The sequence below is a fragment of the Propithecus coquereli genome, unplaced genomic scaffold (assembly GCF_000956105.1).
Source record: "Propithecus coquereli isolate 6110/MARCELLA unplaced genomic scaffold, Pcoq_1.0 Scaffold77, whole genome shotgun sequence".
NCBI classification, from domain to species: Eukaryota; Metazoa; Chordata; class Mammalia; order Primates; family Indriidae; genus Propithecus; species Propithecus coquereli.
The window spans coordinates 5,633,493-5,650,640 of record NW_012153840.1 but is presented as its reverse complement, the minus strand read 5'-3'; the positions used below and the strand labels follow the sequence as shown (position 1 = coordinate 5,650,640).

General features: G+C 58.4%; 1 protein-coding gene across 1 annotated transcript in view; it reads left to right on the top strand.

Annotated features, from left to right (window-relative positions):
* PEX14 (peroxisomal biogenesis factor 14) overlaps positions 1 to 12,993 on the top strand; it is a 130,219-nt gene extending 117,226 nt beyond the window's left edge. The window contains exons 5-9 of the mRNA XM_012662628.1: positions 2,863 to 2,948; positions 5,236 to 5,338; positions 6,546 to 6,643; positions 9,992 to 10,083; positions 11,918 to 12,993. Coding sequence (XP_012518082.1) covers positions 2,863 to 2,948; positions 5,236 to 5,338; positions 6,546 to 6,643; positions 9,992 to 10,083; positions 11,918 to 12,371 — 833 coding nt within the window. The 3' untranslated portion in view covers positions 12,372 to 12,993. The remainder of the gene's footprint in view (positions 1 to 2,862; positions 2,949 to 5,235; positions 5,339 to 6,545; positions 6,644 to 9,991; positions 10,084 to 11,917) is intronic.
* The last annotated feature ends 4,155 nt before the right edge of the window (positions 12,994 to 17,148 follow it).

Genomic DNA, 17,148 nt, shown 5'->3' with positions numbered 1-17,148 from the left:
GAGACTCTGAGTGTCCGGCTCCTCAGGGTCAAGGTGAAAGATCCATCTGCCTCAGTGGCCTCAGAGCTCCCTGTTCAACGAGAGGCAGTTCATGTTGGACGGGGACGTCTGCTGCTGTCCCGTTTGGTTCCTGAGACGATTTCTTAGGTGAACGCCGTGTCACCGCACAGCCTAGGGAGGGCGAGGGGAGGTCCTCGCTAGCGTAACACAAGCCTCAGATCCCATAAAAGAACAGATTGATAAATTTATATAAACAGGAAAATGTCTCCATGCCACAAAACACCATTAGCGGAGTCAAAATAAAAATAAACTGGAGAAGGTATTTGCGATTCATATCACAAAGGGCTAATATCCCTGCGATATGAAAAGTCTCTCTAAGGTGATGAGGGGAAAGAAATCAAGCAGAAAAGTGGAGAATGCACAGTACACTGAAAAGGAAGTACTGATGAAAAGATGCTCAGTCCTTACTCAAAATAAGATCAATGCAAATTAGGACTGGAGCGAAATTCTGTTTCCCCGCCAGAGCGTTGGCAGGAATCTCCGCGTTTGACTCACGCGCTGTGTTGGCGTGGCTGTGGGGAGGCAGCCGCCGTGTACGGGCTGGTGGGGTGAACTCTGGGACCCCCACGTAGGCGGTGTGGCAGCAGCTCTCAAAACTGCAGATGCACATGCGCTTGGACCCAGCCCCTGGGGTCCTGAGGGTCACAGGTGTGCGTGTACCTGTGCGGGAGATGGCAGCACTGGCAAGAGCGGAAGACTGGAAGGGGGCCGAATGCCCCTCAGCAGGGAGGTTAAATGGAATATTATGCAGCTGTGGAGAAAGGAGGTTGGGAAATAGGGGAAATGAGAAACCATCAGTGGCTTTCCCGGTGGGCTGGTGGTTCGGGAAAAGACAACGAACGTGGCTGTTGGCGGTGGAGGAAGCCTTTGTGCCTCGGACCGACCCCGCTATTCGGTGTACAAGCCGTGGTGGTTATTACCTGTTCCAAAAGTGCACAGAAACGGGCGCTGAGGGCTGAGGGAGAGGCCGTGCGCTGGCTACGGTTTTGTGACTGAGACTCCCGGGCTGGGCCCCAGTGGGGAATCCCACGTGGAGTCCACGGGCAGGGCGGGCCGGGGAGGGAGCGTAGAGACGCCAGGCCCTGCCCCCCTGTTCACCCCGCTCAGCAGCCAGGGACGAGGGGTGTCTCCCTCACCCCTTGGAGGCCTTTGCGTGGGATCCCAGGGCGGCTGCATGTGCCAGCAGCTCCTCCCCACCGGCCCACGTCCTGTCCTGAAGAGCGTCCCTCGCCTCTGGTCATGAAGCACCAGGACGAGGCACAGCCCTCGGGAGGTTGCAGGCACAGGTGAGCGGTGACGGCTGTGATGCTGCCCTGAGGGTCTGAGTAGCGGAGCGCTGCTGTTCTTCCCCCTCCCCCTTTCTCCCGGTGCTCCCCTGGGGCTCACGGCCACGGTGCCTTCTGGGTAACTGGCCATGGCGCTGTGATCTCATTCCATGCTGCTCTGTCCAACACCACTGGCCACTCTGGGAACAGTGGCCCCTGCCCCTCCCGAGGGCAGATCCCTTGAGAGGAGGCAGAGCAACCGTCAGGTGGCCTCAGGGTCGCTCCTGGAGGGCTTCAGAGTGGAGACGACGCTTTCCTGTGCACCTGAGAGGGCCGGTGAGATTGGGATGCGGATGCTCTCTGGCTGTACCCTGAAGGCGGATGCGGATGCGGGAGCCTCTCCTCTCCTCTCCCTTGGGAGCTGCAGCTGCCTTCAGGAGTTGGGCTCGAGGGAGAACTGGGCCAGGAGGCTGCTCCTTCCCGTTCAAGTTCCTCAGCAACAGCCGCAGAGTATGTCCTGAGATGGCTCGGCTCTTGGTTCCTGTCCTAGCCCAGCCCCCTCTACCTTTGTGGGCCCTTGCGGGAGCCTCCGCTCACCATCCCGCCACCCCAGCCTCCCACATCCCGAGACCCTGGCACTCGCTGATGCAGACCCTTTGGCGACTCCCCGCTGCTTATGAAATACATTCCAGCCGGCCCCACCATTTCCGCCTCTTTCCTCTCTGCTCTCCCAGCTTGTGCGACCTGTTCTGTTCTCCTGAGCACCCTGTTCTTGCAATTCTCTGGGCCAGGGCAGCTTTCTTCCCTTGGTAAGGCCGGGGGTGCTCGCCTGGTCCACACCGACCCACCTTCTCTCCGTTGTGCCTGTTCCTCCTCTGCCCCCAGGACGGCAGGTCTCCTCCAGGGCCCCTCTCCCTGCCACCCGACTCTCACACCCCTGTCGGGTGGGTGGATCGCTCAGTCTCCGGAGTTGCCTTGCTCAGTCATTTGTAGACTGCATCTCCTCTGCTGGCTCAATGTGAGAGCGGAGCAGGGAGATCTGGTTCACCACGGGCCTTACCCTCGTCTTGTTCACCCCGAGCCCCCTCTGTTCCGTAGCGGCCCCTGGTGTGTCCCCTGGCTCTGGTAGGGCCACGCGTAGGTGTGCCGATACACACCTGAGTCTGCTCACCAGCTCCTTTCTAGATCCTTGGTCCCTGGAGGTAGAGACCAGGCCATAGGTCTTCAGATCACTTCTGCCACCTAACTCCCCACTCCGGGGACTTAGCTCACCGCGGGACACCTCTGCCCAGCAGTGCGCAGTGCTGGTGACTGGCTATCACTCCTGTACTGGTTGAGGCAGGTGGCTCTAAGAGCCTGGGAAGAGGAGGGCAGGGCTGAACTGCTGTTGCTGACAACCATATACTGTCTTCCTGGAACTGGCTGCCTTTCACTGGGGGTGAGGAGACAGTGCCACCGAGGCACTGTGCCTGCGCTCCCCTAGGGGGAGGACGGTGTGTGCCACTTCTCTTAATGCTTCTTCTTTTCCCACCCTCAGGCCCTGCAGGTTCCCGATGGCGAGATTACGGTGCCTTGGCCATCATCATGGCAGGGATCGCATTTGGCTTTCACCAGCTCTACAAGGTGAGTCACCTTTTCAGCAGCCGCATGTGCTGTGCCGCTGCCACCCTGTGGCATTTGGCCCCCGTCTCACAGGTCCTTGGCTGCTGTGTAGAGACACTGCCCTGCTCAGCCCTGGAGCACGGTGGCAGTGTGGAGGCTGTGGTGGAGGTTGGGGGAGACGCCTGGGGCAAGTCCCCACCCTGCTGGGGAAGCTTGGCAGGCTCCGGCCCAACTCTTGTCACGCTCCACTCGGATCTCCGCTTGCAGGAGGACTGTGAGGTCCATCCGTTGACAGTTCACGGCAGGTGCTTAGAACAGTGTCCGGCATGTGGCGAGCAGCGTAAGAGAGAGTGGCGTCGTGGGTGAGAGCATGGACACCGGCCCCGCTGCCTGTCTTGAAACCCTGGCCCTGCCCCTTAGGAGCCATGTGTCCTCGGCTCAGTTCTCATCTGTGAAATGGAGATAATAGTACCTACCTCATGAGGTTGTCATGATGATGAAAGGAGTTGGTGCCTTTGGAAAGGGCTCAGGACCATGCCTGGCTTGCGGAAAGTGCTTTGTGCGCCGTTGCTCTACTTTAGTATTTATAATCAGAGCCGAGCGGTACATACTGGTAGTCCCAGCTGCTTGGGAGGCTTAGAGGGGAGGAGTTCCAGACCAGCCTGAGCAACATAGAAAGAGCCCCGTCTCTACAAAAAATAAAAAAATGAGCTGGGCATGGTGGCACATGCCTGTAGTCCCAGCCACTCGGGAGGCTGAGGCAGGAGGATCGCTTGAGCCCAGGAGTTTGAGGCTGCAGTGATGATACCGCTGCACTCTAGCCCAGGCAACAGAGCAAGATCCTGTCTCAAAAAAAAAGCAGTAGCAGCAGTAAGAATTCATCATCTTATTTTATAAATACATAAAGACTTAGGCTGGGGTAGTGTATCTGCTCTTTCCTGGTCTTGGATCATTTCTGATCTCAGAAATGAGGTTTTTAGTTGGTTACACATATGAGAATTTCTTGACTTTCATAATTAGGACATTTTCAACCTGAAACGTCAGGCTGCCTTTGGTGAGTTTCAGCTCAGTTGTGGGTGGTGTGGGTGGTAACTCACACCATGGTTGAAAAGCACTTTGCAAAATAGAAAATGCTTCTATATATGTGCTAAATAATAATCTTCACTTAAGAGTCGCTCTTGAAATGAGTTCCCACAAAGCCCTTGCGAGAGACCTTTTCCTTCCCCGGTACAGAAACCTTAATGGAGAAGTTTTTGGCCTCCCTCCTATCCAGTGCCCAGATAGATTAAAAACCAAAGTTATCCCCTGGCAACCCTGGCCAGGCCTGCGCTGCCCTAACTGTGGCACCGCCCATTACAGTTGGCAGCTGGTCTCACTGTCTCACCACGGGGGAGGGCTTTGTCTCTCAGCGCCAGTGGCCCCCGCCCACCTCTACGCCTTCACACCCTCCCCTCCGAGTCTGACAGCCAGTTACCAGACACCACCCTTGTGCCTTCTTCCTAGATGTCCTCTCATCTGGGTCCCCGTTCTAGGCACCCTTGTTGGGTCGCCTGTAGCACCTGCTGTCTTTGTCCCCAGAGCCAATTTCTCCTGATCCTGCCCCATCTTCTCCCTCTTGCCCCTGGATTTCAGTTCTGGGGGGTTTGACCACTTTTGACTCTTAAGTAAAGGAAGTTTGTTCTGAGGATTCAGGCTTAGTTTAGAAAAAGACTGAGGCTCTTCCAGTAGCCTCGAAATGCTTGTCTGTTATCCCCTAGTAAAGGACCATGGGTTCCAGAAATCTGTTGTTGATTTTTCTTTAGTTTCTCAAGTAATTTTTTGTTTATTTAATTTTACTCATTTGTTTCTGAATGAGTGATTCATTCACATCAAAATGTTAAAGATTCAGAAAAGTGTGCAGCGAAAACCTTTCACTTCTCCCTGGAGGCCACCAGGACTGTCAATTTCTTGTATATCCTTCCACGTTTTTATCGTACAACTTTTAAAGTAGAATTTAAAAACTTTTGTACTGAAGTATTACAGCATCATTAAGAAAAGTAAATAAAAGAACCAAAAAGCTCTCCATCACAACAGATCAAACTGACTTTTTTGTCCGTGTTCCTGCCTGGGCTTTGTCCTTATTCAGGCAGAGTTTTTACGTGGTTGTAATCACTGTCTCGTAACTTTGCAAATATCTTGTTCATTTATGGTGTTTGCTTGGGGTTTCCAAAACCCCGGGATGACGGAGAAAGTTGGGCAGCAGAATTGGAGATTGTTGAAGGATAACCTTAGCGCGTGCCCGTTCCTCACCCCGTCCCGCTTCTCGTAGAAGTACCTGCTCCCCCTCATCCTGGGCGGCCGCGAGGACAGGAAGCAGCTGGAGAGGATGGAGGCCAGTCTCTCCGAGCTGACTGGCAGCGTGGCCCAGACAGGTAAAGATTAATGACTCCATCAAGTCACCCCTCAAAGCCTCCCCCAAGCAGCCCCTTCTCTGCCCCCTCCCCTCTCCCTCCGTCTCCACTTTATGTGGTGACTTCATTTATCTGCTCTGAGAATCTGTTCACATTTGCAAATGAAGCCGCCGTCATTTCAGTTTAATTTGAAATTGCTTGTTTACTGTCGGCGCGGCCTCAATTAATTATGTTTTTACGGAAAGGCTCCCAACCTCAGAATATTAATAAGGGGAATAAAATGACAGCCTTTCTAAGGGCTGTAAAGTTCATTTTTAATTTCTGCTTCTATGAGGTTTTCAGGGGGGTTTTCAGTGGTTTTCCCCCTTCCCTCTAAGAATCCAACGCAGGGTCAAGAGAGTCTGTAATTACTGTGGCTCCCGGGACCCTGGCCACCTCCTCTGTTATCGACTCTACAGGGCTCGTGTTCATTACCCAGTGCCCCAGTGATGGCCCAGATTAGCTGGGACCTGTCGCACCAGAGGTGGCTCCTCTCCTTTATAAACGTGTTTACTAGACGGAGGCTCGGAATCTAAAACCCAGGCAAGGAAGGCAGGAGCCCCCCGTCCCAGGCAGGAGTCCGAATCCTTCTGGGGCACGTTCGAGAAGCCCTCAGCAGTCCTGTGGCACATCTGTCCCACTGGCGTTGGCTGCTGGGAGGCTGACGTTGGCAGCGCCAAGGCCACGTAGGTCACGTGACCCCGGGAACTCTGCAGGCGGCTGGGGCGGGTGGGGAGGGAGGAGGGAGCAGCGGGAAACGGGACTTGCAGTTTTAACCGCTCCTGGATGTTGCCGAGGCCTGAGACTCGTCTCTGCCAGGATCGGAGACTTTCTCTGAGTTCCACAAGGACACTGTGAGGCCCAGGAGATGAGGGATGTGGCATTGTAGGAGCAGGGAGAGCTGAGCAAATCATAACCAGCAGTAATTAGAGGGGAGAGGCTCTGGACGGATATACTGTTGACCACGGACAACTGCACAATAGAAAGATAAAGTAGAAATACTGGAGGTTAGATACGGCGCGGGCAGACTCCCCAGAGCGCAGATAAATTAGATGGATCGCGGGGCTGGGGGGTCTGCACATGTATTACACGGAGCAGGAACACGGGAAGCTCCTAGGTGTGTGGACAGAGAGAAGGGAAGATCTTTGAGTATCAGTTCAACAGTGTCGCCCCTGCTCTCTTCTCCCAGTGACTCAGTTACAGACCACCCTCGCCTCTGTCCAAGAGCTGCTGATTCAGCAGCAGCAGAAGGTCCAGGAGCTCGCCCATGAGCTGGCTGCCGCCAAGGTACGTGTCCCTGCCCCTCTGGGTCTCCCAGGTCCGGGTCTGCCCCACAGCCCTTTGCTCCTGCCCTCGGTGCCCAGCCGGCTGCCCTCTGTGGGCCTGACGTCGTCTGGTTTCAGAGGTTTCAGAGGGTTACACAGCAGCAATGGCACTGCCCCGACAGGGAAAGGAGGCAGTCGCTGTGTGGCCGGCGTGGCATTTAACCATCCAGGCCATCTTTTCTGTCTCTGTCACTTCCCAACAGGAGGGAGGGAAAGCCACCCTCTGTCTGCAGACGTCTCGTGGCAGCCACATCCCTGCAATTCTGGAGGCCATTGGTACAGACGTGGGGCAGCCTCCACCTGCAAGTTGTGTTGCGGTCACAACATTGCCCAGGGGGATTCCTGGGACCAAAGGGGAGACACGCCATTGCTGGGTTACCAGCGTTCCATCTCAGACACTGCTCCGCGGTGGGCAGGTTATCTAAAGCCCGTCTCACAGGTGCGGGTGACCCTAAAGGAGTTAGAACCAACCGCGATCGACCGAGGCAATTTCCATGCCTCCCTGCCCAAGTCTGAAGCAATTTGGCAGTGTCACATTGTAGGATCAGACTGCCTGGGATAGAATCCTGGCTCTGCCCCTCATTAGCTGTGTGACCACAGGCAAGTTACTTAACCTCTCTGAGTCTTAGTTTCCTCAGCTATAAAACAGAGCTGCAATGGCACCTACTTTGTTGGGCTGTTTGCATGCTTACGGTGGTGCCTGGCTCCAGCCAGCTCCCAGGGTGCTGCAGGCCCTGGCTTCTGTGGGCAGGTGACAGGGATCATCCCCGAGGCAGTGTCTTGGATGGGTTGGGCCCAGGAGACAGTGGCCTCCCCATCTCTGTTCCCTACTCTCCAGCTGTGTGGCCGGTGGGTGCTGCCTCCAGGCTGCTTCCAGGCAGCCTGTTCTCTGCAGGGTCTCGTTCCGAGTCACTCTCCCGCGGAAAGCCATCCCTCACTGCACAACCAGATTTGGGCCAGTGCTCAAATCTTCTGCATTTGCAAAAACCAATAAAATGCAGCTCTCCCCATTTCCAGTGGAATCTTGGGCGCATGTTGTGAAGAAGGTCCCTGAGGATCCTCTGCCCAAACGCCATCCCACATGGAGGTGCTGCCTGCCCTTCCTGCCCAAGTGGCTGTGGGTACCTGTGGCCACCTCCAGCCTCTGTGTGCCCCGCGGGCAGCCCGTGGAGTAGCTGGGAGGGCCCGCGGTCTCCCGCCTGCTGTCCTGTTATCTCTCAGACCGCTGGCCTTCCCATGGCCAGAAGCTATTCCGGAAATTGGAAAACTGTTTTCAGGCCTTGTGCACGAGATTAATGCCACATGTTGCGTTTTAAGAAGGGGCAGGGACTGAGATTGCGCTTGATGTGAGAGTGGCTGCTCAGAGTGTCCTTGTGCTGGTTTTTCTGCCGCCCCGTCTGCAGCGGGGCCACTGGCTTGGCGTCCGAACCCGTGTGTGTGAGGACTTCGGTTACCCCATAAACCAAAGGCCCAGACCTGTGTTTTCTCAGCTGTAATGTAAGTTTTATATCTGACTTCCAAACTCCTACTGGAGCACTGTAAAAATTAAAAAGAAGAGCTTTAAGTAATTAAAAATCCTACATAAAACTGAAGACTGTGAGTTTTCTACAACTGTTTTTTAAAGAGACTGGCTAAAAAGCCCCAGATGTCAGATTTTATTTCTAAATCCTGGCATCTGGCACCATATGTGTTTGGAAATCCGAGTCCTCTGCAGGCGGCGAGTGGAAGTTGCTGCCTTGTTGACAGGCTGCCGCGGCCTTCAAGGTCTCGGAGGAGCCAGAACAGCGGCTCCCGGGCCCTTGCGGTCTGGTGGTCTGGAGCGTGCGGGGTCAGTGCGCTTGCGCTCCCCCCGGACCGCCGCTCTCCTTCTTGGGACCCGCAGCCCCGCCGAGGGGCTTCCCCTGCAGGGGTGCCCCACTGGGCTGCTCGTGCGGGTGAGCCCACCGCGCCCCCACCCACATCAGGGCCCAGGCCTCCGCAAGGTAGCCTGTGACCCGCGGCAGACGGGCAGGGGACAGCCAGGGACTGTTCCCGCGTCCAGCTTGTGCGTAGCAGCATTGGAGAGAGAGCCTCACACAGTCATCTGTGCACTTGACGACGAGCCAGGGTGGCCTTCACCCTGGGTGATGGGACCTCGCACTGAGGCCGCCGTGTCTGGGATCGTCCTCCATAAACACGCTTCACGGGCAGCTTGGCCACCAGCAGCTCCCCTCGGCTGTCCCCTTCTCCGTCTGCCCCAACAAGATTGGCCAGAGGAAGGCGTGGGTCTCTGGCGTTTATTTGAAAACAGTGTCACACTCAAAGGGAAAGGTGTGCATTGGAGGGGAGCATTTGTCAGAGACCGTGGCTGTACCCTTGCCCCGGGCCTTCTCTGGGGAAGGAACTGAAGTCAGGGTGTACGCGTGGCGGCTTCTCTCTGCTGAGCCTTTAGGCATCCCAGAAGAACGGCTTGAATGGGGGACGTGGCCCACAGGTAGCTTTGCAGACAGAGGCACATGGCCTGGGGACATCCTCCTTGGCCCCGAGGAGCCGCTGGTGACCTGACCCTGTGGAGCCGGAGGTCTCCGAGAAGTGTGGCGAGTCGCATCTCATGGCAAAGCCTGTCTTCTAGGCCAGCTTGAGATTCGAGCTGCAGGAATGGGACGGGCAGGTGCTCAGCTGCCACTGGCCTCCCCGACACCATGGGTGGGTGCCAGGTGCCAGGCCCAGGTACCTGCCAGTGTCGAGGCAGTGAGTGTACCTCTGTGTGTGGTGGTTTCTCTCGGAGGGGAGAGGGATTTAGGGGGAGGGAAAGTTGGTGTAGGGATGGTCTGGGTTTATTTTATTGTCTTTTGTTTTAATGGACATTTCAAGCACCCACAGACACAGAGGGGGTGGGACCTGGACCCACGTGTCCCCGCGGCCTCATCCCCAGCATCCCACCCAGGCTAGCTGAAGGCAAATCCCAGACCTTGGATCATCATCGTGCAGACTCTTCAGCCTCTCTCTCTAGAAGATACGGGCTCTTTTATTGTTGTTATTTTATTTTGCAAATGCATAATCCCCTATGTCACCTAAAAACATGTAATGATTCCTTAATATCAGATGTCCCAACAGAGTTGTGGGAATGTTTGTTGTAAGGGTGTCGTCATGTAAACAGAGAGACACAGGCAGGCAGATCCCCGAATGGGCAGAACCTTCTCCGGGGGTTGTGAGAGCAGACCCAGAGTGCCCTTCGTGTGCAGCTCCTGCCCAGGGCCCTCCTGGAGCCGCAGCCCCTCCTGCCGTGGGCTGGAGGGCCCCTCTCTGATCCTTGTGCTTTGACTTCCAGGCCACTACATCTACCAACTGGATCCTGGAGTCCCAGAACATCAATGAACTCAAGTCGGAAATTAACTCCTTGAAAGGGCTTCTTTTAAATCGGTAGGAGAGACGGCTCCGACTGTGTTCAGGCCGGGCCTGGGACAGGGGACTGAGAGTCCCTGGGCTGGTCACAGTCTGGGGTGGGTCTCCTTGAGGGCCCCTGTCTGGCCACTGACTGAGCCGGGTGATGCAGGCATTGGGTGTGAGGACGGTTTGAGCTTTAACTTTCCTCCCTGGTTGCCCCCTCCCCATTCCAGGGTGACGGTCTAAGGCACCCGTAAGAGTTTTAAAATCGACACAGTTCCCCAGACCTGTCAAGACCTGGTCAAGGACAGCTTGAGCTGAAAAGCAGGGCCCTTTGAGCTGAGGAGAACGTCCTGGTTTGGCCCATCTTGAAACAGGGAGCCCTGGGTCCTGGGAGACCTCTCAGTCACGACTTCGTCCCAGAGAAGTCCCTGCAGAGGGCCAGGGGTCTTTGTGCCCATGTAGTTTGAAGAGCTCGGCCACGGGAGGCACAGGCGGAACCGATCCCTGCCTTCCCCTCCAGCTTCTTGGGTGTCCTCTGTCATCCCTGCGCAGTGACAGCACATTGTCATCAGCACAGCCCGAATGTAGGGTGACCAGCTTGTCTTGGTTTTCCCAGGACCGTCCTGGTTTCCAACCGAAAGTCTGGTGTCCGCAGCCTCTTGGGCCTGGGACCCGGGATGGCTGGTCGTCCTGCCGGCACGGCACCCACGTGGGCTTGCGGGGGGCACGCTCATCTCCCGCTGGCCTAGCAGCTGGTGCAGGTGGGCCCCTCACCACGGGTCAGGAGCAGGGGACCCCATTTTCCAGGCCACCCACTTCCTGGTCCTCCCTGAGGAAAAGAATGTGTGCTTGAAAGAGGTAGGGCTGAGCTCAGGGAGAGGCCCACGGGTCGTCACTCGGGGAGATCCTCCATTTTCTAGCATCCAGGTCAGTGCCCTTGAGGCTGGGGGACAGAGCAGGCCGTCAGGTGACACTGTAGCGAGAAAATAGTATGTTGGATTTCTCGTTAGCAGCGGTGACACTGGTGGGTAAGCAGGCCTTGGCGTGTGCGCCCCGCTGAAGGGAGGTCCCAGGCTGCAGAGCTGATGCCAAGGCCAGCGCTGGTGGGACGGGGCAGGGCTTTGTCGTCTTGGCTCAGAGATGGGCCCGCCTGCCAAAGAGCTCTGCCTCTGAGTCGTTGCCAGCTAGACTTGACCTCCAGGTCCCTCCTGGAATTGGCTTTGGTCTGGGCTGGCTGCTGGCCCAGGGCCCAGGAAGGGAGCCCAGGAGCGGAAGAAAGAGCCGCTCTTCCCTATCCCAAGTGTGGAGCTCAGAGGTTTTCTGGCAAAGTGCACCAGCGTCCCCCTTTTGGTTCTGATGTCTTGACCCCTTGGCCAGTGGCCGGGGCTCCCCGCCGCCACCTTTTGCCCAGGCCACAGTCAGGTGAGAACTGAGGTCCGGGTGTCTGGGGTCCCCAGCCTTAGGCCTTTTGGGCTCCCCACCTTCTCCCTCTCCTGGCCACTGGGCAGAGGTAGGGACAGTGCTGAAGATGAGCAGGAAGCAGCTCTGGGGCGTGGCGGGCCCCCTGGGCCCAGCCATCTGGCAGCTGCCAAGGCAGCGTCCTCGCCCACGGCAGGTGGGGCCCAGAGACACCCTGGGTGTAGTGGGGCGGTCTGCGGCAGCACAGGGCACTTCGGGCTTGTCCCAGAGATGGACCCTCCAGTGGCACCTGCAACGGGCCACAGGCTTTGTTCCTGAAAAGAGGGGAGGGAGGGCTCCTTCCAGTCCCCTGGTGGGTGGCCCTGGGGGAGCTGCCACCGTGGCCGAGCCCCCAAGGGTGGGAATCCCAGGTGCTGCCACCAACCTCCGCCCTTGCTTCCTCTGCCAGGAGGCAGTTCCCGCCGTCCCCCTCGGCCCCGAAGATCCCCTCCTGGCAGATCCCGGTCAAGTCGCCGTCGCCCTCCAGCCCTGCGGCCGTGAACCACCACAGCAGCAGCGACATCTCGCCAGTCAGCAACGAGTCCACGTCGTCCTCGCCCGGGAAGGAGGGCCACAGCCCCGAGGGCTCCACGGTCACGTACCACCTGCTGGGCCCCCAGGAGCAGGGCGAGGAGGTGGTGGACGTCAAGGGCCAGGTGAGGCTGGAGGTGCAGGGCGAGGAGGAGAAGAGGGAGGACAAGGAGGACGAGGAGGATGAGGACGACGACGTGAGCCACGTGGATGAGGAGGACTGCCTGGGGGTGCAGAGGGAGGACCGCCGGGGTGGGGACGGGCAGATCAATGAGCAGGTGGAGAAGCTGCGGCGACCTGAGGGCGCCAGCAACGAGAATGAGCGGGACTAGGGCCCCCACCTGCCTCTCCCCCGTGATGGCGGCGTGCCACGGCCCCGGGAGGGCGGCCTGGAGCCCAGGCGGGGGCCAGAGCTGTCCTCAGCTGCCCTGCGGCCAGCGGCGGTGTGGGGGGTCGCGGCTCTGTCCACCACCCCCTCTTGCCTGCCCGCCAGCCCAGCCTGCCACTTCCTAGCTCAGCCCCTGCCAGCCCCTCTCCCAGACAGGCGTCCTGTCCAGGGTGTGTTTGCTGCGTGTCTTGACTACCGTGACACCGCGCATGGCCAGAGCTAGTGTCCTCACCTGCCTCCCGGCTCCTCGGCAGACGAGGAGCTGTGGTCCCTCTGGCGTCTGCCCAGCCCTGTCCCCAAAGCCCTGGGGCGCCTATCCCCAGCCCTAGCCATGTCCCGTTGTCCTCCCAGGCAAACGAAACCACCCTGCACTTGTGCCCGCCCCCGTTGCCGCGTAACGGCCCAGCTAGTCCCATGACGAGCCGGGCACCGGGGCCTCCTGACCAACGGCCGCCTCTGTCCTTCCCGCCAGGAGGCACATGTTCATCTGTGTGATCATGTATAGATTTCGGAATATAAGATAGGACTGTATATAATTGTAATAAATACAAGTTGCCACTATTTAATTCCTGCCTGCGGCTCCCTGTCTGCTCCCGGCACCCTGTCGCCCCGAGGCGGGGAAGCGGCCTCGGCAGCCCCTGCGGATGGGCCGACGGGCGGGCGCTGTCCCGGGGCAGGTTCCTCGGCTGCTCAGCCGCAACCGGAGGGGCTCACTCCTGGGTCCCGGGTGTCTGCCCGCAGGAGAAGGGACCTCTTGTTACTGTATATAGACCTGCTGCCGAGTGCGACGAGCTCTCCTTCCTTAAATGGATGAACGTCTCCCAGGAGGGTGTGTGTCCTCCTCTCTTCCTCCCGTCTCCTCTGGCTCCTGCCCTCCCTGTCTCCCTCCAGCTTTCACAGAGCGTTTGGCCAAACCGGAAAAGCAGGGCCAGGAGCTCCTGCCGAGGGGCACTTGAGCCTCCGAGTGTCGGCACCAGGCTTGGGGGCCGTGGGCACTGTGGCGTCCCGTCCGCGTGCGTCGTGTAGACACAGTGGCTTTGGAAGGAGCACCTGGGCGGCTGCTGCAGGCGGGGCGGGGCAGTCAGTGCCCTCTGGGCCACCCACCGTGCCCTGGGGAGGGAGGAAGATGTGGTGGCTGGGCTGACACCTGGTACCGGGGCTGTTTTGTCCCAGAAGACATCTCACCCCCAGCCCGAGCCTCCTCTCCCCGTGCAGCAAACCTTTCCGGATGCTCAGGCCCAGGGGCCTGTGGAGGCAGCAGGACACCGTGACTCTGCTGACCCTGACCCTCGGGGGCATCCAGTGCCCGGTCTGGTTTCTGGCCCACAGGTTGTGTCTTTCTGGCTCAGCCTCCCAGGATGCTCCTCTGGCCCGTGTTTCCAGCCACTGTTCCCTGGGGACACACACAGCGTAGGCTGCGGGTCACCACTACAGCTTGTCCTCCTCCTTGTCCCCAGCCTCCTTGTTGTCCCTGAAGCAGTAGGTTTCTCAGTTCCCAGGGGCTACTAGCCTTGCCTAGATGAGGGGACCCTGCCCTGCCGGACCCCAGGGGTCCCAGTGTCCGGGAGCCAGGCAGGCGGAAGAGACAGACCAGCAGGGGCCAGGAGCTGTGTCCCAGCCGCTGGGTGCTGGTGACTGAGGGTCCCACTCCGTGACCTGTGCCGCGGACCCTCCGTGGCGAACGGAAACAGCTGGATGCTGGGCAGGTTGGTGACTGAGAGGCTGCGCCCCCTTAGTGTTCGGTGCACATTGGCCGTCGTCTGTGACTTTTCAGAGGCCCCTCCTCCTGTGGGACCAGCAGGGAGACCTGAGGAGCTGCCCCGGGATGGAAATGGAGCCAGAGCTCCTGGGGTTGGTGCTGGGGGGGAGCAAAGTGCCAGCCCTGGCCGGGTCCCTGCCTGCGCCCCTCCCTCGAGAGCTGGGCCTCCCCTCTCCCTGGGGTGGGCAGCGCCAGGCGAGTTTTCGCCAACCCGGGGGCAGTAGCTCGAGGGTCGCTGGGCTCAAGCTTGGAGGAGAAAGGGATGGAAACCTGGGGCCCAGAGGCCTTTTGCCCCTGTGGGTCCTGAGCACCGAATTCGGCCTTTGAGGACAGAGTCTGGCGTGATTTCAGGGAGAGAAAAACCCCTCCCCAAAACGGCGTGAGTGCTGCCTAATAAAGGCAGCTGCTGGACCAGGGAAAACAGCCCTTTGAAAAAAAAGCCTTTCATTAGAAAAATAATGCATTTCATCCAAATAAGGTAAAAATATTCGGAATGGGGCAGAAGTGAGCAGCGGGCAGCGCCTGTCAGGCCCTTTCTGGAAGGGAGAAGATGATTAACTCAATTACAGTATATTTTTATAAAGTGTCTTTTAGGAAAGAAATAGCCCCGTGCTTGGAGGCCACAGGATGGCTGTCCTGACCTCTGCCTGGACACGCCTGCCCCGGGCCCGGGTCTCCCCCAGCTCCTCTGTGACTTGCTGGTTTTACCTTGGGCAGGGTCGCCTCGTTTGAGAAAGACAGAGGGACCTCCCTTGGCATTTCTGACGCCCAAGGAGCAGGCCAGGTGGCAAGGGAGCCTCCCTGGGGGTGGGGCCCTGGCTGCCTGGGGACTGCGCCCTCTCCAGGGGGTGCCGAGGAGCAGGGTGCCTGGGCCAGAGCAGCCCCTCTTCAGCCCTGCGGGCACTGTCCTGGGACCCCTGGGTGGGAAAAGGGAGCGTGCTGGGTCAGGGAGGGGATGCTGAGTTTGTACCCCAAAACGTTGACTTGGTTTCCCTCTTGTGGACGGAAGTGCGTGCCCAGTGTTTAGGTCAGTGTGGGAGGGAGCGAGAGGCAGAGCTCCTCCTGCCCCTCCCGCCTTTCCTGCTGGTGTGGTGGCGCTCGGGGGACTCACTCCCTCTCTCTCTCCCTCTCCCCACCCCCACCCCACCCCTGTGAAAATGGAAGCTCCTCTGCGTCGCTTAAGAACAGCGAATTGTGCTTGTCCTTCGGGCCCTCACGCCCAGATGGAAGTGGAAGAGTTTTCTGGAAGGCCCCTCTCCTGCCCTCCCTGCCCTGGCCCAGCCCCAGGGCCCAGGAGGGAGGAGGAGTATGGGCAGGAGCCATTCTCAGTGGCTGGTCCCCAGGAGCTGACTTAATCCTGGTGTTTCTCTGTTTAAACTGGCTGCTGCCAAGGCACCTAGAGAAGAGGGTCAGAAGCTCCAGGGGGTCGGGCACGAAGGCAGCAATGAGACCCGCAGGCGAGGCTGCATCCTCACCTGGGGGTGTCCTGGGCCTCGTCTCTGGCGGGAGGGGCCCTGACGCTCTTCTGGCCCCTGCGCCTTTGTGCTGCACAGGGAGGGGCCGCCAGCTGGCCAAGGGGGGGTTGCAGCAGACACCTCCAGGCCACTGTGTGGACGTGTGGCCACCACCTGCTCTGCGCCCAAGCTGGCATGCATCAACACACGTGTGGCACACATGTACTCATGCAGGGCTCCGTGGGCCCCGACGCTCTGAAAGCCCCTCCCCCCACACCTTCCTACGCCCGCAGCGCAGACCACGGCTCTGGGACGCTCTCTTTAAGGCATCGAGCGAGGCGTGACTTACCCCCAGTCGGGAGCAAAAGTCAATAGTTTCCTTTCACCCAGCGCTTGATGGATTGATGATCGATAAGATCTCGCTCTGTCGCCCAGGCTAGAGCACAGTGATGCCACCCTAGCTCACTGCAGCCTCAAACGCCTGGACGCAAGGGCTCCTCCGGCCTCAGCCTCCTGAGTAGCTGGGACCACAGCGCGCGCCACGACGCCGGGCTAAGCGTGTCCAGCACTTTAGAGTTCTTGTTCTCCTGGAAGAAGAGATGAGATGTGTTATAATTTCTTGAGGAGAATGCCTGAAACCTTTCCTTGGGCCTTGACAAGTGCCGGAAAAGACCTTTAAAGGTCCATGGCTTTAACACATTGACTGCCACACTAGAAAAAGGATTTTTTCCTAGGGGCCACAGTGTTTCATTACGAAAATAGGATAAAAACTTTGAAACAAAACGATGCTTTCTAATTTAATGAAAAACTTATTTTTTATTGTTTTCTGTGAGTTACATGCAACTTGAAAAATAGTTCTCGTTTCTCCCAAGGTGAAGAGACATGTGAGTTACATACGCTTCACGAGGCCCCGGGCTCAAAACTAGCATGAGGTAAATACGACTCACATGGCAGTTAATGTGCTAAACGAAACCTGTGACACGCAGAGGTCCAGTCTTCTGCCCCGCAGCCCCTGAGGATCGCTTCCAGGCCACTGCCAGTTCCAGGGGTGCCTTATAGACCCAGGTGTGGCAGCAGCCCCAGGGAGGCAGGGATGTTCTTTGGTGGGGCAAGCGGCTGGGCTTGGCCGCTCGGGCGCTGGCTCTGAGCCTCCTGGGAGCCAGCCGCTTCCTGTCTGACCGCCCAGAGGGTGGGGCAGCTCCTCCCCACAAAGGTGGCCCAGGCCTGGCCTCTTCATTCCTGGCAAAGTCCCTGGGATTCCGGCCTGTTGAGGGGCCCTGCTACTGGAGGCCTGACTCGGGGCTCAGGGCAGCAGGGCTTTGTACCCCCAACCTGGGCTCTGGCCCTGGACCAAGGCTACCTGTGGTGTCAGGGCCACCTCTCGTGACAATGGATGGACGTGATGCCTTTGCCGGTGGCCTGTATGTGGTGCCCAGAGAGGGGGCTGCCCTGTCACTGTGTCCAGGCCGGGGGAAGGCAAGGCTACTCGTTGAATGCCAGGCCCAGCT